Consider the following 23,212-nt stretch of genomic DNA (forward strand, 5'->3'; position numbering starts at 1 on the left):
CTCAGTGGTGATGATTTTGTGCATAACTATAGATGGACTAATGCCTTTTAAATCTGCAATTGTCCAACCTATGGCAGCCTTGTTCGCCTTCAACACCTTCAACAATTGTTCTTCTTGGGCCTCTTCCAAATTGGATGCAATAATGACCGGTAATGTGTCATTATCCCCCAAAAACGCATACTTCAAGTGGCTTAGCAAATCCTTCAATTCCAACTTTAGTGGACTTTCCAATGATGGTTTAGTACCCGAATCTATCACAGCCGGTAGACTTTCAATTTGATGAGTCCATGGTGGTCGTCCTTCTTTAACCGCCAACACGTCTTGATTTTTCTCTTTCATCCTCAATGCACATAGATGTACCTGTTCAGAAAAATCACAAACACATGCTTCCAAAGCATCGTCCTCATAATCGTGCGGTTCACACGTGTCAACAATATTTGCCATGAAACACTCATCACCACATAAAGCATTAGATCCGTTAGTGAACACATTTAATCTCATTTTTCTATTTCCAAAAGCCATATCAACTGTGCCCGATCGACAGTCAATAATAGCATGAGCGGTGTTTAAAAACGGTTGACCCAATATAACATTTTTTTGTTGGGTCGAATCAACCGATGAGTAATCTAAGACCAAAACGTCAACTGGATAGTAAAATTCTTCAACTTTTAGTATCACGTCCCGCACAATTCCTCGGGGGAGTTTATGAGACAAATCGGCTAACAAAACCGTTGTCTCAACTCGTTTTAAAGGACCAAAATCATATTGGTCGTATAAACCCCCTGGAAGAATACTTACTCCGACCCCAAGATCTGGTAACGCCTTAGAAATTTGAAAATAGCCTACTACAATATTAATTAAGGGTGTTCCCGGATCTTGAAGCTTAGGAGGAAGATCTCCTTTTAAAACCGCACTTACCCGCTCAGTTAAGTCCACTCGTAGAGGCACTTTTTGTTGCCTCTTTTGAGTGCACAATTCTTTCAAAAACTTAGCATACGCGGGCACTTGTTTGATTGCCTTAAGTAACGGTAAATTTACTTTTACTTTCTTAAAGACTTCCCACATCTCTTCTTTTTGAGGACCTCTTATTGAAATAATATTTTTCTTACCCGGGTCAAGTAAAGCCGAAAGAAATGGAACCACCTTTGGTTCTACTTCCTTATTTTCATCGTTTAAATTTGAAGTTTGACCATGATTTTTTAACGGTTTTTCAAAAGTGACATGTTTAGTGGGTTTATTTATTACTATTTCATCATCACTTTCGTTACCCGTAATATCCTCAACTTCCCCATCAACCACACCCGGTGATAAATCTTTTTTATATTCTTTACCCCTTCTTAAAACACTAACGTGATTAATAGGAACATTACGAGAAGAGTTATGAAAAGGATTTACCTTTGTGTCGCTTGGCAATTGTCCGTTATTTTTCTTCAACTCAGACACTTCAGTTGCGAGTTGACCCATTTGTGTAGTCAAAGATTGGATGGCCTTATCTCTTACTTCATCCTTTTGCATTCTCACTTTATCAAGATGATTTCTTCGTTGCATGTCTTGTTGCATCAACTTCAACATGTCCATTACCTCGTTTCCACTCGATGAACTTTGACCCGTTGACCCACTTTGACCGCCTTGACCGCCACCCCTTTGACCTTGAAATCCTTGATTATTCCCTCCATGATAATTACCTTGGTTATTATATTGTTGACGATAGACATAATTACTTTGACTTCCTTGAAAATTCGGGTTAGATTGAGTGGCCGGATTTCCATAACGAAAATTCGGGTGGTTTCTCAACCTGGGGTAGTAGGTGTTGGAATTCATGTTGTAATTCCTACCACCTCCCCCTTGAAGTGCATTCACCTCTTCCACCGGTGCTTGACCTACCGTACATACCTCCGTTGCATGACCCAATTCGTAACAATTTTTAAAAACATTGATGACTTGATTAGTGGTTTGTACATTTCCTTCTTCCACGGCTTGCACTTGCGGTCTACCAATCGCCGGTCTTGCTCTTCGTCCGGTTTGGGCCTTTCTCTTTGAGGTCACCGCCATTTGTTCCAAATACGCCCAATCATCTTGTTCATAATTGGTACCAAATGTACCATTAGTGATCGATCGTAAATCTCGCTCATCCTCCATACTCAACCCTTCATGAAACGCGTTTAACAATTCCCAAAGCGCAATACCATGATGAGGACAATTCTTTATTATCATATTGAACCTCTCGAATGCTTCATGAAACATTTCCCCCGTTTGTTGTTGGAAGGTTCTCAAACTTCTTCTCGCATCGTTTGTCTTTTGGGCCGTATAAAATTCTTCCAAAAATCTTTGTTGCATTTCGGCCCAAGTATAAATAGACGCGGAAGGCAAAGTGTAAAACCATCTCTTTGCCTTGTCTTCCAATGAAAACTGAAACAATACCAATTTCACATCATCCGATGTAAAACCTTGACCCCCAACTGTGTTGCAAATGGAGTCATATGCCTCCAAATGGAAGTAAGGTTCCTTCGTTGCTAGACCTTTATACTTCGGAAGACTTTGAAGGGAATTTGTTCTTACTTCAAATGTCCTCCCTTGATTATTGAGAGGGATAACCACCGGAGATGGATTATTGGTAATTATGGGTCGGAAATGGGCTTCAATTCCCCTTACCATCTCTCTTGCATGCCTTCTTGGTACCCCCATTGGTACTCTTGGTTGACCCATTTGCCTATAAACGGGCCTTGGCTGCGCATATTGTTGTTGAAGCTGTGGTTGGGGCATTTGTGGTTGGAATTGTTGATCTTGAGGTTGCCCTTGCGGTTGTTGAATAACCGGTGGCTGTTGAACTTGATTAACGACAACCGGTGGTAGTTGTTGAACTTGTTGTTGAACCGGTGGTTGAGCTTGTTGTTGAACAACCGCCGGTGGTTGTTGTCGATTAACCTCTTGCAACAGTTCCGGTTGATGCCATTGACCATAAACAAAAGTTTCCGGATTTACCCTTTTGCTTCCATCACCTCCCACGCAGTAACCTTCCACTTCATACCCCTCAAATTCACTATCAAACCCATACCCATAACCGTCACCTTGTGATCTTGAATGTTGCATAAAAGGTTGGGGTTGATATTGGTAACTTGATTGTGCTTGTTGAAAGGTTGGTTGTTGATGTTGTTGGGATGATGACGATCCAAAAGTATGAAAAAGGTTGGTAATAGTTGTCAATGTGGATGATGTTGCATAGGTGTATTGAGCAGTGATTGGTTCGGTTGTGGTTGGTGGTTGATCACTTGATGTTGTAGTAGTGATCGGTGGAGGTGGATTTGGTGGAGGTGTAGTTGGGTTTGTTTGACCTGAAGTGCGAGCTGGTGAATCCATGTTGTTTGATGCGGTTGGAGAACCAAAAAGCTTATTCTCCCTAAGTAAGACTCGGTTTCTTCGGAGTGTTCTGTCAATCTCGGGATCAATTACTAGCAGTGATGACCTGTTAAAGCCTCTAGTATGCATACACCTGTAGGTACCTGCACACTAACACAACCAGCGTAAACCCGAAAATAACACAAAAACTACTAAAGCTAACACACGTTGCGCACTACTCCCCGGCAACGGCGCCAAAATTTGACGTGAGGTCGAAGACTCACTCAAAAATAAACCGAATACAACTAATTAGATAGCGGTAAGCGGATATCGAACACAGGGAGTTTGTGGAAATTGTGTTACCAAGTAGTTATGTAATTTATCTAAATTAAACTAAATGCAAAAAGTAAATTCAACGACTTGGTTGTTTGGTTTTGATAACAAAAAGAATTAAGCAATAAACGAGTTTTAAACAGTATGCGAAAATATGCTTTCCCTCGGTTTCAGGTTTCCATGAATGTTACAGTTGATGTTTAAACTGAGTTCGTGTTTATGTAAACGAATGCGATAAATGAAGATCAAGTACTTGGATTATACAACGCAAGGTGATCAATCAAAAACCAATTAGTTTATCTAACCCTAAATCCATCCCGATTAATCTCGATTACTTAAAGAACCAAGAACTGACGGTTTAGAACACAAAATCGATAAACTAATAATCTATCAATCAATACATAAACATCATAATAATGAAATCAATAAGATCAAATATTATCTCAGAAATTGATAAAACATTCAACCAAACAAGCATAATAAACCTTACAATCCGAGGGAAAACATAAAAGAGTTTAGCCGAACATGATTCGGTTCGTCATTCCTTCGATTATAATTTGCATATGAATCAAAAACAAGTCTTTAATGATTACCACACTCAAAATAATATTCTTGTCTCCAAAAATCGCCTCCAGGTGTTTCTTGATGAAAAAATCTCATTCATATGAAAAAAACCGTCCCAAATATAAGAAAAACGGCAGTTACAAAGTTGCAGCGTCGCCTCCACCGTAAGCTACGGTGGCCACCGTAGCTTACGGTGGCTTCCAAAACCCGACGGTATCTAGAATCTACCATACGGCAGATTGATTTCTTCAACCCCACCGTAGCTTACGGTGGGTACCGTAAGCTACGGTGGTCTTCAGACCAACTTCTTATTTTCAAGATATTTAATTCGTTCCAAGTCCGTTTTCGCCACCGTTTTCGCCTACGTTCTCGTAATTCCATCATCTAGCTTTTCATACCTGCCATTACATGAGTAAACGTAGTTAACCAATTCAACAAGATAAACCGATTAAACGCATCAATATTAATGAACTTAAACCACTTAAGGCTTGTCCCATGGACCACCCGTCACATTCCCACACTTACACGTTACTTGCCCTCAAGCAACATCTCAAAACAAGATCTTTCTATTACATTCAACTTTTTTCCACCAATCTTACCACAATTCTGGTTCAGTTAAGGTCCCAAGTCATACCCTATTCCCTTGTTTTTATCGGGTGCACTAGTTCACTTGACTTTTCATTTAAACCAAAGATTTCTAACCAAACCTAATATGTTTTCGGTTTTTACCTACACATAACACACATTTACACATTAACTTTTCCTAGGTGATCATCCATACAATGTTGCATTTAATCAAGTCTCCTCGCATACGCTTGTACAATCATCAAATCTCCACCTATGTAAATGCATTTGATATGAATACAAATCAAGAGGTCTTAAAACGGGTTGTAATAGGGCCAAGTGTAAGGGTATGAAAGGGAATATTGAAAGTAGCTCAAGCGATCCAATCCAACTTATTACAAACAATCTAAGAAAATTAAAAATAAAATAAACAACTATAATCATCACTAACTTCTCTTCTTTTTTTTGTTTTTTTTTTTATTTTTTTTTCACTCAATATATAATAATTTGAATATTGCATACATAAACATTGCAATTCTAATACAAACCTTTTTTTTTGAACTAATATAATACTTGAACATTACATACTAGCATGATAAACATAATTGTTGGGTCCATATTTGGTGGTTTGTACTTAGTTATATGTTTATTGGGTTTAGTGTTGGGCTATGTATGTAAACCGAGATCACTAAGGGATCTCGGTGGGCTTTGGGCTCTTCTTGTGTGCTTAATTGTTAGCTTCCCTATATATAGAGAATACATGTATAGGGTTTAGGGTTGCTAATTGATTAGTTATTGAGCAGAACTTTGAGAGCCACCACATCTAGAGAGCATAAGATTGTTTGGCTATTGATTAATAGAATCGTATGCATTGAATCCATATTACATCGTGTTCATCTTGTTCTTAATTTATATTGTTCTTGAATTATCATGGCGTTAGGATTCCGCACTAAAATCGTGTTTGAGTTGATATCATATTGTAGTGATCCAGATTCGGGACATACAATTGGTATCAGAGCATTCACGAATCGTTCGTGTCTCGGGTTTTGATATCAACGATTCAAGAGGATAGAGGTTTTGTGTTCACTGTTTGTTTCGAAAACTCTACAGTAAAAGAATTTATTTCAAATCCATAGTTATTTGGGATTCATCTTGATCATCACTTCTTTGTGTTCTCGGTATTAAATAATTAATATCAAGCAAGGAGGCACACATGCACGTCAAAATGGTCCACCGAAAAGAATTATTAAGTTAAGCAAGCTTCCAAGTATGTCAAATTACATTTCGGCCTACATAAGAGTTTTCAAGTAACTAAGAAACAAGCACACTAGCAACCACGTCAATTAAGTCAAACCTTAATAAAGAAAAGGGAGATCTCGGTTTTATCAAGCAGGTATACTAGTTACTTAAAAAGGGTTTTCGGTAATAATATTAATAATAAAAGGAGATTTGGGTATTATCATTGTCTAAAAGGAAACAACCTTGTCTCAAAAGTCAACATTAATTAATTTGAAAGCAGCCAAGCTAGCACGTCATTTAAAGTTGGCAGTTGGTTAGATGATTTGAAAATCTCGTAAAACTTTCTTGAAGATTTGAAGATATCTTTAAATTTTTATAGGGATCTCAAATTCCTTATTTCCCGGGATTTATCTTGATCTCCAAACTTACGGGTTCTCGGTAATTGGGATTCACAAAATTGTGGGTTTAAGGTACTCTAGGTTCTCGGTTTGTGTTGATTTGGGGCTCAAAGTGATATCGGTTTCTAAATTGTTCTCGGTATTCCTTTGTTTGAGGGGCTAAGAGTTTGTGGGTGTCAATTTGTTCACAGAACCAAAGGTTAACAACCAAGGATATTAATAAGCAAGTAGGCTTACACCTAACAACTAGTTTACGTTGGTTGGATCTTAAGAAACGAAAAAGGAACCAAGTTGTCAGCCTAGCACGTCAAGCACGTCTTAAAAGTCAAAGGAGTTCTCGGTTGACTTTTTAAGGTTCTCGGTCAAGTAGTATTGAAGGCAAAAAAAAACTCATTTTGGCGAAAACAAAATGAGTAAAAACTCGTTATAAGTAAAAACTCATTTTTGAAAATTTTGGCGAAAACAATTTTTTTTCGAGTAATTTTCGGCGAAATTTTGGCGGGAAATTCGAAAAAAAAATTGTCTTAAACGAATTTTTTCCTAGACGCTTCTTCTGGGTGGGACATCTCTCTTGAGAATTTTGGCGATCGTATTTTTCGAAAAATTTTGGCGGGAAAATCAGATTAATTGCTCAATGGATTCTTCACAACTCGTCTTTAAACCATGTTCTTTAAATTGTGGTGAAAAAATAGAAATGTTTAAGCTTCATAACGATAGCCTAATTAGAGATATGGAGAGAATAAAATCAGAAAATTTTAAAGTTAAGAAAAATGAAAAGGGCTTTCTAGACAAAATAGAAGCACTGAACAAGGACATTAAAAGGCTTAAGTCTGATTTTAGTATAAAGTCTTGTCATCATCTTGATGCCAAACAGGAAATCATTGAATTGACTGCTAAACTGGAAGCCTCCAAGTTAGAAATTTTAAATCTAACTAGTAAATTTGAAAGGGCTGAACTAGATTTTAAAAAATTTGATGGCTCCAGTAAAGTTGTCAATTCAATGATTGAAAATCAGTTATGGTGGAAAGAAAACAAAGGTGAGGGTATAGGATATAACCAGGTACCCCCACCTTTCAATGACAACTATGTCCCTACTCCTGTCACCAAAGAACAGGAAGAAAAGGTAAAGGACATGAAGTATGGTAAACAAGTTCAATCTGAAATTGTTAGATCGGGTTCTCTAGAGGAAATCAAGCCTGTCTTTAAATGTGTGAACAATTTTGATGCTTCTACTTCATGTGCAGATATAGTAAATGATGTTGCTTCTGACAGAGTAAATGATGTTGCTTCTGATAGTAAAGGGGTTCAGGCTAGTGAAATGAATCTCATTCTAACGTGCCATCAAACTCAGATGACAACACAACTCAAAATTGTACAAACAATAATACACAGAGTTGTGGCGACAAAGGGAAGGCACGTAAGAAATCAGCACAACAAGGACAGTCTCGTCCTAATAGATCCTCCGGATTTCAATGTGTTGATAAATCAGTGGGTGATTTTTATATCAAGAGGCAAACATGTTACCATTGCGGCACGCCAGGACATATAGCTAGAAATTGTGTTCATCGTCTATATGTTGCCTATTACAAGCAACATCAGAAGGATGTGCCAAGGGGCAAGAAGAACGGAAAAACCTTTCTTAAGAAGGAATTCCAACATGAGGCAAGTGCTTCTATCGACTTTAGAAGAAGGATGAAGGCGTGTTTCGTCTGTGGGAACAGTGGGCATTTGGCAAAGGAGTGTCACTACCATGTTGTTAATAGACAAGCTTCTCAAGTGAAAGGTAACAGGTTTTAACCGAATCCAGTGGTTAAACAAAATGCCTATTTTAGAAAACCACGAGTATCTGTACAACGGGTCACAGATACTCAAGGATTCAAAGCTAATATGACAGGTTTGCACTCAAATGATTTAGAAACTGTTAAAAGAAAAATAAATTTTCAGAATTCAAAGAGTGTTGAGAGTTCTAAGAGTTCGAATTCGAATTACTCCACTCCAAAGTCTATTTTTTCAAATTTCATTAAACCAAGACAGACTTGGAAACTTAAAACTCAGCAAACAAAGTCTGTATTAACAAATGATTCTGTTAAAGATGGGAAAGATATGAGTTGGCAAGAGGTCACATATGTTGATGCTCAAGGGAACCCCAAGACATTTATGACTTGGGTTCATATGTCCAACTGATCCCGCTATGCGTGTAGGAAAAACCACAAACTCTTTGTTTATTATACAGGTTGTTCCAGGCACATGACAAGGCAAATATCCATTGTTTATAAATCTTTAAACCATGAAATGGATTATTTGTGGCATGGACGGGATTTTAGGGTAATAGAACATTTTTAATCTGCTCTCTAAGTGTGTAGGAACAAATCAGGGAATACATTGCATATTAAAAGGTTTGTTCCAGACATTCAACTCGCAAAGATGCAGAATCTCAAAACAAGCTTATTCCTAGGGGGAGATTCTCACAAATGAAAAATGATGTCTTGAAGATAAAAGGTAACCGTATCACTTTGGTATGAAAGATTGATCAATCAAAAAGATTTTAAAATTTTAAATTTAAAATTCAAAAAATATGTTCACGTATAGTTTTTCAAGTATAGTGTATTTTGTTTCTCAAAAAATAAGAAAATGACTTGAACGTACAAGAGAAATGATAGTACATCAGTTGGTTGACTATCACACTTTTTTTTATTATTAAACACCTCGTTTCGACGATTGAGTCTTTTTGAGGTTAAATTTGTACATAAAAGTTTTTGCACAAATTTAGGGGGAGAAATTTAAAAAAATTCAAAAAAGTGTGTGTGTGCGTTTAATAATAAAATATTCTATGTCTTTCAAACTTCACTCTCGCTTAAAATTATGTCGGTTGCTCAAGTTTGAAGAACATATACTTGTATGTTTGGTCCGGTGATCTACTTGTAGATTCACATGATAGCCATTTATCTAAAGACTGAAAGCATCTGGGGCGTTTGTGATGTGTTTCTGTGTTTTGAATTCTTTCGCATAAAATCATGTCGGTAATTCCAAGTTGGAGGGACACGTATTCTCATATGTGTTTTGGTACTGTTAACCACTAGTGGTCACACGGGATAGCCATTTACCTGAAAATTGAAGAGTGACCGGGGTGACTGAGTTCTTAACATGTTTGTCTTCTGTAATTTTATGGGAAGTGATATTATTATTCAGTTAACAGCTTTTTAGAAGCTTTAAAATATTTTCAAATGAAAATTGATCCAACCTTTGGAAAGTGATAGATAAATTGTTTCTGTGTGCCTAACGGGTGAAGTTATTAAGCTTAAAAGGCTCTATAACAGTCATTGATGTGTATGGTAGCTTTCCATGATGTGTAAAAGTTGAAGTGATATAAACTAAATATGCTAAACTTACTGTGGAGAGTCATTTTGAAGAAATGTGCATCTCTCCGAATGATAGGCAAAAAAGCAATTACCCAGTCATACACGAGCCCGTTGATATTTGGTCCCTAAAATGAAGTATCTTATTGAGAATGACAAAGAACAAATGTGAACAAAATTACTTTAAATATATAATCAACCAAAAGTTGATAAATGTTCACAAGCTTCCAAGAAAAAAAAAACACAAACATGAGGGTTAATAACAGAACTACAGGGGTGGAGGCAATAATATAAGTCATTTAACATCCCGAATGAAAGGCTTGTTAATTAAACTGTAAGTCCAACGTTCAACCTCAAATATGTTTGCAAATTTGAAAAGAAAAATCAAATAAAAAAGTTCTGTCATTAAAAGTTTTTAAACCAAATCCAGGGGGTTGAAGTCAAATTTGGGTGATCTGGGAAAGCCAAATACGCTTTGAGAAGAGATAGGAGGCATCACAGGTCCATGAGTGATGTCATCTAAGCTTTATGCCGAACTGAACCTAATTCATATCAATGTTGCAATGAAAATCATGCTAAGTTCATTATACCTGCTATCAACCTGTCTCTTATTGTCATAATAACGCTGAACATGAATCCTTGTGAAAGCACCTTAAACAATATGATTCCATGTTCGGATCTTTTCATAAAGGCAGCATTTTTATCAAAAACTGAAATTTGATCCCAATCTTTAGCTATTTCAAGAAGACCTGGTGATTAAGTTTGTTTTATTTGTTGTTTTTAGTTTTATTTTAGTTCATTTATTTTATTCTTTACTTCTTGATTACTCTTGTCGAAACAAATGTGTTAAGAAATCGTTTTGAAGTTTTCAGCTCATGAAATCTGATATCGGTTATTGTGTTATAGTTGGTTTAGCTGGTATGATCTCATTTCAAGTCTTTTCAAGAAAATTAAAAAAAAACATAAAAAAAAATAAAAATTACAAAGATATGTCTGTCTTATTTTGTTTTATTTAATTGTTTTCAAAAATATTTTGGTTAATCTTTCTATCAAAGTTGGTTGTTCTTTCAAGCCCGATTTCTTGCAACGAAAACATATGAAGTATCCGAAACTCAAATTGGATGATGCTATCAAAAAGGGGGAGATGGTAGAGTATTGGATGCAGATGCTGAAGTTGTTGATCATGTTCAAGTTGCTGATCATGTTCAAGGGGAGATGTTGAAGTTGCTGATTATGTTCTAGTAAAGATTCTGAAGATCTTGAATGCATCAGTCTAAGGGCAAGATTGTTGGGTCATAATTTGGTTAGACTGACGCAAATCAAAAGGCCACAACATGATCAAGACTAAAGTAATGTAAACGAAGACGAGTTGAAGAAATGCATTGGTGAAATACCGAAATCCCTATGGATTTCGGTTAGGCTAGTTTGAAGTGAAATAAACAAGAACGAAGCTACAAACCAAGGGGGAGATTGTTGGGTCCATATTTGGTGGTTTGTACTTAGTTATATGTTTATTGGGTTTAGTGTTGGGCTATGTATGTAAACCGAGATCACTAAGGGATCTCGGTGGGCTTTGGGCTCTACATGTGTGCTTAATTGTTAGCTTCCCTATATATAGAGAATACATGTATAGGGTTTAGGATTGCTAGTTGATCAGTTATTGAGCAGAACTTTGAGAGCCACCACATCTAGAGAGCATAAGATTGTTTGGCTAAGTGGTTTATGTAACTGACGATTTATTGATTAATAGAATCGTATGCATTGAAACCATATTACATCGTGTTCATTCTTATTTTCTCAAGTATTGTAAGTGCTTAAGCATCTGACGTATTCAATAATATACGTGTGTTTTGAAGTAATCCCGTGTTACCTTTACTGTTATTATTCGTGTTCTTGAATCACCGAGTGGTGGTATTCCGCACCAATACTCGTTTAGTTGATATCATATTGTAGTGATCCAGATTCGGGACTTACAATAATGCTTCACATCTCTAACTGACGAATACTAAAACAATTACATACAAACATATTAAGTCGGATAGTTTCGCAAAATAACACCGGGGTTGATCAAATAAAAGAATAGGCCCAATAAGGTTTTTTAAAGGAACCAACCCCCCGCCCCTCACATAACCATCCTCGTATGTATAATATATGAGGCCCCACCCCCCCCCCCCCAAAACCCACACTCTCGCTCATCCAGACGAGGCTTAACCTAAGTGCCTCTATCACTTTTGCACTCATGCCAAGCTAAGATCTCAAAATGCACTAATTGTACAAGTTCTATCGGAGAATATCAACCATTTCACCAATCCTTGCTTTCTCAATTTCCAAGTGTAACAAACGTGTTATGCAAGTTATTACACCGAAAGCATGCTAACCTTGGTTAGAAAACTACATAATCTCTTTTTTAAAACAACTAGGCACATGTTATTTAGACCATGAAAAGGGACCAAAACTTCACCCCGCTATCTTACCACTTTCCGATTCTTTTAAACACATTTTTTTTAAATTTTTCTATTTTTCTGATTTTTTTTTTTTATTTTTTCTGATTTTTTTTATTTTTTCTTTTAACGAAATTTTTCAAAACAAACAAAATTTTCCTCATCCCCACACTTGGGATACATTGTCCCCAATGTACGGTTTTTGAGAGACAAAAGAAACAAACTACTTCAAACACAACCCTCTTTTCAACACAACCCTTTAATACTTAATCAAAAGTATTTTGTCCACCACTCATCCACCCAAAAACAAATAAAAACACAAAAGATAACTTATACAAAACTATACAAAATGATGTTCACCTAATAACACGAGATTCCATCAGAAGAAGGGCGGTCGGGCCGGCCCGAAAATGGACGTCATCACATCATTGAACTCACCAAATCCAAATGCATCTTGACCATCACCACCTTGCTCACCTCTTTGTTGTTGCGAGGTGCTTTGACTTGAACCTTGATTGGGATCCACCCAGCTAGAATGATGCAATGGTGGTGTAGGGTATGACACACTACCATCATACGGTGGCAAAGTGGTGTAATCCACATATGGCAGGTCGGCCACAACCGGTTGTCCCGCATGCCACGCGTCATGCATCAGTCGCTGACGATCATCAAGGTATCGGCTGTTCATGTCATCTTCAAAGGCATATGCATGGGTGCGGTTCCACTGCTCTTGTCGATCATAACTCCGCTTTAATGCCCTTTCCATGCTCGCACCCATGAAGGTTTGTTGATCAAAAATGGTTTGGGAATATTCGGACCAATTTCCAAACGTGGGCGGTCTTTGTCTTTCTACCACCTCTTGCATTGTTCCTTGATAAGCCCAACTAGAATCATACGGCCTTTGTGCATAGTCAAATACACTTCCCACATAACCCGATTGCATTCCAGGTTGACTTCCATCCCCACTCGGTCCCCCTTGATCCACATTCATATGAGTTACATTTGGATCATCATGATATGCCTCATCACCACTCAACTCATCTTCACTTTCCGGGTCATCCTCCTCACCCGCAATTAATGGTCTTGCATCTTCCTTCAAAACTCTCCATCTCTTTCCGTCACTCTTCAACTTGTGGTACCGTTCGGAAGTTGAATATACCCAACCGGACCCCAAATGTGAAATGTCAAATGGCTTGAATTTCTTATAAGAACCCCTATCACCCACTAGTAAAAGCTGGTGTTGACAGTAGTGATGGAAGGGTAATTCAAAATTTTCTTTTGTTTTTGTTACGTTCTTTTTGTAATTTGGTTGTTAGAAGCGTTGTCGGTGACAGCCGTTGAGCCCATGCTAATTTCTCATCCCAAAAATATGGAAAGTTTTTCTACACCACCTAGCCTCCACGATAGGCTCGTTTAGCCTCACACATGTGTTTAAGCTTTTTTTTTACAATACTTCTAATACCCCTAAAACTCCTATATAAATCATTGTCTGGTGTTAGAATCTAGGACCTCCTACTAAAAAGCAATAACCTCTAATAAGTGAGCTAGCCCCACATTAACAGTCTATGAATCTTGATATGTAAAGCTCATATTTGAGGTCGTTTATCAAACGAGCTTTAATTTATGCTCTAGCACATACTTGAGTTCATGTAAACTTGTCTTGTCTCAAATTTTTAACAAGCTTATCTAAATATACCACAAGTTGTTCGGCTCGTTCACGTACCAAAAACAGGAATGGTCCCGTTCTTAGTTCCATTTGTACGTCTCCCGAACTTTCCAACACTAGCACACATATACTCTAATAATACTCTTAAATAGGGTTGTAAACCTCGAACCAAACTAAATAATGCCCTGTACATGTTTTGTCCATCAATCTTTTATCGGAAAACCAAACAGTTCACGAACAAGTAGCTAAAGATATTAATTTCTTGTTCGTTTTCGTTCATTAAGGAAATGAACACAAATAATGTATAATTTACTGAAAATGGTCATTGTTAACGGTCCGATCCGGCTACCAAGTTTATGGTGGTGAAATCAATCACACTATACACGCATGTATTTTTGTTTGTATAGTTAATAATTTTGCATTAATCTATATCATAAGGTTAGAAAAGTTATTAAAAACCTTTAATAAACAAACAGGCGTAAATAAACACATTATCAAGCGTTGATAAACACAACTGAATATGGCCATTGGTTTGTGTTGGTTCATTTAGTTAGTCAAACGGATGTCCATGTTTATGTTGGTTCGTTTGTTAAACTGACAAATATAAACGAACTTGTTACCGAATAAGGCTGCTCAGCTCTTAAGTTCACGTTATGAGTCACACAACATAAAGCCTTGTGTGCCACAATTAATTAAAAACATATAATAATAATAATAATAATAATAATAATAATAATAATCCATCAAAATAAAATAAAATGCTGAGGTTCATATAATAGTTATATATTTTGAACATAAACCCAGTTAGGATCCAAAATCTCCCATCAAATTGCAGCAGCAACAGGATTGATTCTTCCTCAAATCCGGCTTCTTCATACGATTCGATTCGATCCATTTCACACGGAGTAATCAATCGTAAGCTTAATTATATTATTAGCATTAAACCTTCCCAATCTCATCATTCACACTTAATTAATCTTATTTACTTAATCTCATCATTCGACTATATTAAATGAATTAAACTTTAAGTAGGTGTGTGTTGTAGATGTTAACACTTTGGATCTGGAACTATTGTTTGTTTCTTTTTACTTTAGGCTTCATTCACTTGTATTGTATCCGTCACTATAATGGATCAACATTTTGTTTTATCTTTCAATACTAATTCAAATATGTTTCATTTTCCGGTAACTAAGTATTCATAAATTATGACCCGAGCTACTTGAAGCTTCATCGACCCTTATCGAGCTGAGCTGACTCGAAAGTCTAAAATTAATTAGTAAATAGTAAACGAGTCGAGCTCGAGCTCGTTTGCACCCCTAGTTGAAAGTTGAAACTATAGAAGATTTATTTTGTTATTTAACATGTTATTTTGTCCTCAACACTTCAAAAGTTTATATATAATTATTTATACTAACGATGTTGCATGTTTATACGGTTTCCTTTGGTCCGTAGCTTGTAATAAACTTGCCAACCGGAATTTGGATCTAGAGATATTTTCAAGGCGTAATGCACTAAGAAAGGCGGCGTGTTGTGTGCATGCGATACTAGTTGTGTAAAGTAATAGCAATATGGATTTAGCAAACTATGTTCCGAGTGCTTTCACGGGTTTGTTGAAAAACGTATCTGAAGCGATCACATTTGCATATGACGTACCGTTTGCCCGGGCTGTTGTTTTTGGGGTGCACATTGGAGGTATGTTTTGTTATGGAGGTTTTTATTAATCTGTATCAATAAAGTTTTGACTTTTGATGCTGAGGTTGACTTTCTTTTTGTGTTGACTTATAGGTCATCTGTTTGTGGAAGGTTTACTTTTAGTAGTTATCATTTTCTTACTATCTCAGAAGAGTTACAAGCCACCTAAGCGCCCTTTAACGACAAAGGTTTGACTATTTTTGTTTTCTTGGTGTTTCATTTTGACTTTGACTTTTTTAATTTGGTTTCTGATGTTTATAGGAGATTGATGAGCTGTGTGATGAATGGGTACCAGAGTCTCTTATACCACCTGTAACTGAAGAGATGAAAAAGGAAGTTCCAGTATTATCAAGGTCTCTCTCTCTCTCTCTCTCTCTCTCTATAGACACACATATAGACATATAGACATATATACATATAGTATACATAGACATAATATGTGTAAGTACATCCACCATTCCACCTCTATGTACATGCATATATAACAACTATACAAGCATCCCTATATGTACACCTATTTATAGATGTGTATCTACATAACTACCTTTCACTTTTAGGGCCACGATGCTAAAACAAAAGATACCTTTGACTTTTGGAGTCAAACATATATTCATATTCATTGTTATGATACTTCGATCATTAACTGTATTAGGATTCTTGATAACCACAGCCACTACAAATGTTCAAATGTATTGAAAAATGTTATAGAAATATGAATAATAAAAAGTCATTGGCTTGACTTGATGAAGCTTGTTCACACAGTTTACCTTTGTTATCCTTTTTTTTATACACAAAATAAAAATGAAAATGAAAATGTTGATGCTTTTGATTTGTTCATGTGACATCTGGAAATTAGACTTGGCATTTATATACTCGCATAAACAAATACGTTATTAATTCATTATAACGGTTGGATTACTTTCAGTGCTGCAGGACCTCACGCAATAATCAATGACAAAGAAGTGGTTAACTTTGCTTCAGCAAATTATTTAGGATTAATGGATCATGGGAAGTTACTTGTGAGTAACCTACCCTCATAGTTTACTTGTTTACATATAGTTTTATTTATATAAATTTAATATGACAGGATTCATGTACATCCTCACTAGAGAGATACGGTGTTGGTTCTTGTGGGCCTCGTCAGTTTTACGGAACCATTGGTACAAACCTATTCTATGTGTCACACAAATAGTCTTCTTGTTAAACTTAATTTCGAGTATTTATTTGTTTTAGAAGTCAACTATATAATAGTGATTTGACTTTATCTTTTTTCTTAGATGTTCACCTTGACTGTGAAAAGAAAATAGCAGATTTTTTGGGAACTCCTGATTCCATACTCTATTCTTATGGACTATCAACTATGTTTAGTGCAATTCCAGCATTTTGTAAGAAAGGAGATATCATTGTTGTGTAAGTCTTATTGTTTTGATATTTAACATTAAACATACAAAATGGACTTTCTTTAACAAGTTGTTTGGTATTTTTAGAGATGAAGGGGTGCATTGGGGAATACAAAATGGATTATACTTGTCAAGAAGCACGATTGTATACTTTAAGCATAATGATATGCAGTCTCTACAAAGTACACTTGAGAAAGTAACTCAAGACAATAAGCGAGCTAAGAAACTGAGGCGTTACATTGTTGTGGAAGCTGTGTACCAGGTATTTCTAGTTGATTGTGCTTATAATTCTTAAGCAGTTAAACTTGCTTCTGTCTAAGTTGAGCAGTTGGTTCATATGGGCTCATATCAAACTAAAATTGAGCATTACAAATAAAGACTATGTTTCATTATGGTGTTTGATATAAGTTATTGAAATGTGCAGAATTCTGGTCAAATTGCTCCACTTGATGAGATTATTCAACTTAAGGAGAAGTACAAGTTTCGTGTTTTGTTAGATGAAAGTAACTCTTTTGGTGTGCTTGGCAAATCTGGTCGAGGCTTAACTGAACACTACCAAGTTCCGGTACTCTCTCTCTCTCTCTCTCATATACACACACACACACGCACTAATGGGTGGCCCGCGCTTAACGGAGGATTTGTAGGAGTTAAATTTAACCCAGCCTCTAACCTGAGTTGCCTTAAACAGTGATTGTATTCGGGTATTATTATTATTATTATTATTATTATTATTAAATGTGCATTATTATATGTACTTAATGTAGTGAACAAAATATGTATTAATAAATAATGCATATAAATAATTAGTACTTACAAGACAATTTTATCCCTTAAAAAAGTTTTTATTACTTAAAAGTGAATGCATCAAGTGTTGTACTATATGCATTAAATTTTGTAAACTCTTAAACTTAAAAAGTTCTTAAACTACCCTTCTCCGACGTTTTATAATATAGTATACTAGTATAGATATTTCATTTTTATGTGATATACTTCAATGAGGGGTAAAAGGGTAATAGTCACCAATTGTTGATTTCTTTTCGTTCTGCCATTTTTAACACGTAAGTCATTATTTTGTTTGTTACACTCTTTTAAAGTGGTTGAACTGGGTGCGTTTAACGGTGTCTCAGGATTTTAGTAAGGGTGTCGTAAGTTTTTTAACGTGCCAAAGTTTCAAACCCGTCAGGATTTGAATCTTCATGCCCAGACTTGTATTTTTTTCGGGCACATTTACCCTCACCCCTTTGGAACATGTGGCGACTTCCTACACTTGTTAGATAGTGGGATTTTAGCATTACACACAAACATAGATATGCATATACATGTATATTTGATTTTAAGTAAAAGGAAGAATTACATATATCCCCTTATTAAGTAACTTAATTTTTTTATTTTTTTTTAAAAGAAGTTTTATATTTCATAGAAACATCCAAACGATTTACAATGAAGTGGCAGGTAAGCGGGCAACAAGCGGCGCCGCAACCCCCTTTTGGATAGCAAACCCAATCCGACTAAAAACAAAGTTTTGATTCTTATGGGCTGATACGTTACTATACACAACTTTCTGAACCCTATTCAAAAGGTCCACGGCATCCGGAGCTAAGAAACCAAAAGTGTCAAATTTAAAACTTAATTACATATATATCCAATTTAAAAACTTAAAACTACATATATTCCCTTCTTTTATAAATTATATAATATGACAAAATGCCCTTTCTAAATTTAAAACAAAATGCTGAACATCTTCCTCTCATCCACAACCATTGGCGGATTTATAGGGGGTCAGGAGGGTCACTTGACCAGTTGACCCTCCGGCCGGCGAAGACGTACCTAATACTGGGGAATAAAAATATAAAAAATATAGTTTGACCCTCTCGATTTTGTCCTACAGAACAATTAAACTTAAGAAAAAAAGCTGGTTTTTAAGATTTTCCGGCTAAAGACGACGTTAGTGACGGCGCTGTCGAGTTCCGGCGAGTCGTTCAAGAAAGTGAGAAACTGAGAATTAGAGAGGGAGAAGAAGAAAGAGTATTTACTTTATAATTTTTATTGAAAAGCCTATATATTATTTTATTTCTTTTTTCTTCTTTCATTTTTAATTGGTGTCGTGCATACTCTGCAAACCTGTCTCTCATCAGAAACTTTTTTCACACTTTTATCTCAATTTTTAACCTAAAAATTTAATTTTAAGAGTTTTTATTGATTATTCGTTTAGTAAATATATAGCAATTGGCATATGATATTTTTCCTTTTTTGTCATCCTTTAAAATTTTATCTCAGTTAAGATTTTAAATTAGATGTATTATTTTAGTTTGTCTAAATTATTATTATTATTATTATTATTGAGATTTTAAATTAGATATATTATTTTAGTTTGTCTAAATTGCTGCTGCTGCTGCTGTCGTATTTTTAAAGATCTGTTGGTAAAAAACCAAACTCAAAAATGTCTTTTTAAAGATCTGTTAGTAAAAAACCAAACTCAAATATCAAGACTTTATCGAATTCATTAAATGTTGCTGAGACAGGTCATGCACCAATCGGCCGGTATTCCGATGGTTGAGTGTTATATGCCTTATGTCCAAGGCTTGATGCAAAACTACTATCGAGCCGGGGGTCTCACCGGAAGCAGCCTCTCTATCCCTATGGGGTAGAGGTAAGGCTGTCTACATCTTACCCTCCTCAGACCCTACCATAGCTTTGCTATTGGTGGGATTTACCGAGTACGATGATGATGATGATGATGATGATGATGATTGTGAGACAGGTCAAAAATTTTGTTTTCACGATAAAGTTTTTCAAGACTGATTTACGCATTAAGATTTGTGATATCTTTCTTACAGAATCAGTGGTGCGTTGTATCAAGAAAAATGTTTTTACACGTGTTGAAAGTGAAGCAATTTTATATCGTTTCGACCACCGAGTACAAAAAAAGTAACCAATGTAAGCTAGCGAATTAAGAAGGCACAACAACTCTATTACGACCCCCTAATAAAAAAGTTCCGGTTCCGCCACTGTCAACAACTCCTTTTCATCTTCTTCCATTTCTGGTGATAGCTCCGGCAGGCGCCATCTCCATACCACCACCCCACTTTGCTGGTTCTTCAGTCCGCGATATGCAAGTTTAAGAACGATGCGATGGAAATTCATACTTGTATCACTGATCGAGATTTACATATATATAAAGAGGAAATCAAGAGCTTTACTAGGAAGGCTATATCAAGCATGTTGACTAAATAAATACATTTCAAGACCACCACCGCATGTTGACTAAATAAATACGCGCATTTCCAACTACCACCGCTCGCCGGTTACCGCCACCGCACCTCCTATTCCTACCTTGGCTCCTTCGTCGGCCACCTCCTACCCTGGATCCTATGCCAATTACAGCCGATGTTTCAGATCTGTCCTCGCTTTTCTAGATCTAGTGAATCGTTTTTCCGGCGAACGTGTGTGTGGCGGAGATGATGATAATGGATGCGACGCAAGAAAATATGAACAAATCGGCTTGGGGTTATTGGCCATTTTTCCAGCGAGTGGTGAAGATAATATTCCGGCGAGGTATTGCCGGCAAGAAGAAGAGATCTTATAAGATGAAAATCTAAAAAAGAAGTGAAAGGAAAAAAAAAAGAAGGGTAAAATAGTCAAATTTTTAATTTTGTAATATATTTGATATTTTTAGTGTTAAAAGGGATATATGTAAATTAAACTTTAAGGTTGGGTATATATGTAATTTGAGAAGTTAATAAGGGGATATATCCAAGTAAAATGGGTGATGTTGGTCTTTATTGCTGTAGGTTGATAAGATAGATATAATAACTGCTGCTATGGGACATGCATTGGCCTCAGAAGGCGGATTTTGCACCGGGAGTCACAGAGTTGTTGATCACCAAGTAAGCACTACATTATATCAACTTAAAACCAACATGTCTTAACACTTCTTTTTAATTTCAAAATTGATTATGGATCTGTTTATTTCAAGAAAAGAATCAATCAATGCATCAGATTTTGAGACAAAATACTACATATTTACAAGATAATTCAAAACATTTTAACATGTTAAGATGTTATGTTTTTGTAGCGCCTCAGCAGCTCAGGCTATGTGTTTTCTGCATCTCTTCCTCCATACTTAGCAAGCGCTGCAATTGCTGCTATTAATGTCATAGAAGAAAACCCGCAACTCATAACAAAGTTACGACATAATTCCAAATTATTAAGCACAGGTTATTATTCCTTTCATGGATGATTCATTAAACCTTAGTAATATGAAAGCATTCTAGTCTGATGTTTTTACAAATGCAGGATTGTTAGGAATACAAGGTCTTGAACTAGCAAATGATATATTATCACCCCTTGTATTCCTCCGGCTTAAAAAATCCACGGGGTCGTTGAAGAGTGATTTTCAGTTACTTGAAGATCTTGCTGACCGGGTAAGTGTTTACCAGTAGTATGCATTTTTGTGTTGTACGGTACAAGTCATAAAGTTGCGTGAGAAAATTGGTGTGATTGCAGATACTAAAGGAACACTCGGTTTTTGTAACAACTTCAAAAAGGTCGTTTGTGGATAAATGCAATCTTCCTGTCGGGATAAGAATATATGTGTCAGCTACTCACACGGAAGCTGATCTGCAGAAAGCGTGTGAATCGTTGAAGAGCATTGCGGCTTCAATATTCACAGATTAAAACTACGGTATTAAAGCGCCTCCAATTTGAATAAATTGCGTGAAAGAAAAATTCAAAGAATTGTTTCTTCATATTTCTAGCTATGGTTTATTTAATATCTTGACATTTGCTAGTTGGTTATTGTTCATATGCCTGTCTGCTTTTGTCTTGTAAACATGGAAATTATAGTTAATTTATTTATCGTCATATGTTCTTACTGTTGGAATTATGGACCGGTTCGGGTAAGTCAACGTGGCCAACCGGATTGTGACCCGTGAGAGTTACACCTTGGGCAACGAACTAAAAATCCGCTTAATTGTTAATCGGTAAACGACGAATATAAATATGACGGTATTATTATTTATAATAGTTATAAATAATATAGTTTATTTACTAATTAAATAAACTGGTTCAGATTTAAACGAGAGTTGGAACGAGTTGGACTTTGGGCCCGGTTAGGATTTATTATTGATAAATAATAAAGATTATAAATATTATCTTAATATATAATAATAATTATAATCAAATTATTGACTTGGAGATTACTCCAAGTTAGTTGGAGATCTATGTATATATATATATATATATATATATATATATATATATCGTGAAACATAACAGTAGGTTTTTGAGAATTCTGCCGCAAGCCAAAAGTCCAGTTGCCAGTACCGATATCGTAACCGACCACCGCTACAGCCGCACCGCTATCGTTGTCGTGTTGTTGCCATCGCCGCTGATCTGGTATTGCAGCCGTGTTCGCGTCACCTGCCGTCAAGGCGCCATCCCTACCAACCGTCACCGTGTTCGGTTCGTCACCTAGCATCGTTTGTTGAACCTCGGTGTCTCAACCGGTTATTCATTAACCGAGGTAAAAGTTAAATAATGTATGTTACTATTTACTTTGGTTGTTTTTTGACTCGTACTCGTATCGTATGTAACCGGATCCTGTACGGTTCCGTTAAATGGTGATTACTCGTTTTGTATTCCGCTGCGTATTCTATTATTAATGTGATTAATAATTATGAAACCAATCTTATTAAACCGGGTTTAAAAGTTAAACCGTTGACTGATCACCACTGGAACCCAACAGGGGTATCAGATGGCTACAACATACGAGTCGAATCCGGTCTTTTCACCGGATCTACATCATAAACTTCAAACTAGTTGAAGTTTTTGATCTAGACAAGTTTTTTAAGCAATCTAAGTTTGGTCAATTTTTATTTATTTTATTTGACCAAAATATTGCTCAAATTTATTTTTATCGAATATGTAAATCTGGCCCGACCTTGTTTGTTTGGTTGAATGGTTTTTGGTTTTTGGCCATATGGATGGTTCAAAAGTTGTATTTATTTTTCGGTTTTATTTTATGGTTTTTGGCCACTTTGATGGTTCAAAATTGTAATAGATAGGGTTTAGTTTTTCATTACTTGTATTAGTGAATGTTGTAATGAAGAAGACCCGAAGGAAAACCGAGGATGAGCTCACGGAGTTCTTGAAGTCGGTGGGAGTTAGCATAGATGACCGGATGCACCAGGAGTCCATCCTTGTGGTTGTTTGTGTTGTGACC

At 36.2% G+C, this 23,212-nt stretch overlaps 1 protein-coding gene across 1 annotated transcript; it reads left to right on the top strand.

Moving 5' to 3' along the window:
* The first annotated feature begins 15,315 nt into the window (after positions 1-15,315).
* Positions 15,316-21,820, top strand: LOC143635605 (long chain base biosynthesis protein 1-like). Its single transcript, XM_077103392.1, has 12 exons — positions 15,316-15,589; positions 15,683-15,777; positions 15,851-15,942; positions 16,515-16,608; positions 16,677-16,749; positions 16,867-16,999; positions 17,077-17,251; positions 17,414-17,554; positions 20,781-20,876; positions 21,065-21,206; positions 21,286-21,413; positions 21,496-21,820. The coding sequence occupies exons 1-12, from the start codon at positions 15,466-15,468 to the stop codon at positions 21,664-21,666; spliced, it is 1,464 nt and encodes a 487-aa protein (XP_076959507.1). The 5' UTR covers positions 15,316-15,465; the 3' UTR covers positions 21,667-21,820.
* Positions 21,821-23,212: the final 1,392 nt, after the last annotated feature.

The sequence above is a fragment of the Bidens hawaiensis genome, unplaced genomic scaffold, assembly GCF_021521415.1.
Source record: "Bidens hawaiensis isolate Kalapana, Puna unplaced genomic scaffold, B.hawaiensis_p1.1 tig00007614_1, whole genome shotgun sequence".
NCBI lineage: Eukaryota > Viridiplantae > Streptophyta > Magnoliopsida > Asterales > Asteraceae > Bidens > Bidens hawaiensis.

What these genes read in the sequence shown, in the direction of transcription:
- LOC143635605 (XM_077103392.1), top strand. Translation starts at nt 15,466, where the DNA reads ATGGATTTAGCAAACTATGTTCCGAGTGCTTTCACGGGTTTGTTGAAA. An exon ending in AAAGGAGATATCATTGTTGT is followed by an intron (nt 17,000 to 17,076) that starts GTAAGTCTTATT and finishes TGGTATTTTTAG; the next exon opens with AGATGAAGGGGTGCATTGGG. An exon ending in TTGTGGAAGCTGTGTACCAG is followed by an intron (nt 17,252 to 17,413) that starts GTATTTCTAGTT and finishes TGAAATGTGCAG; the next exon opens with AATTCTGGTCAAATTGCTCC.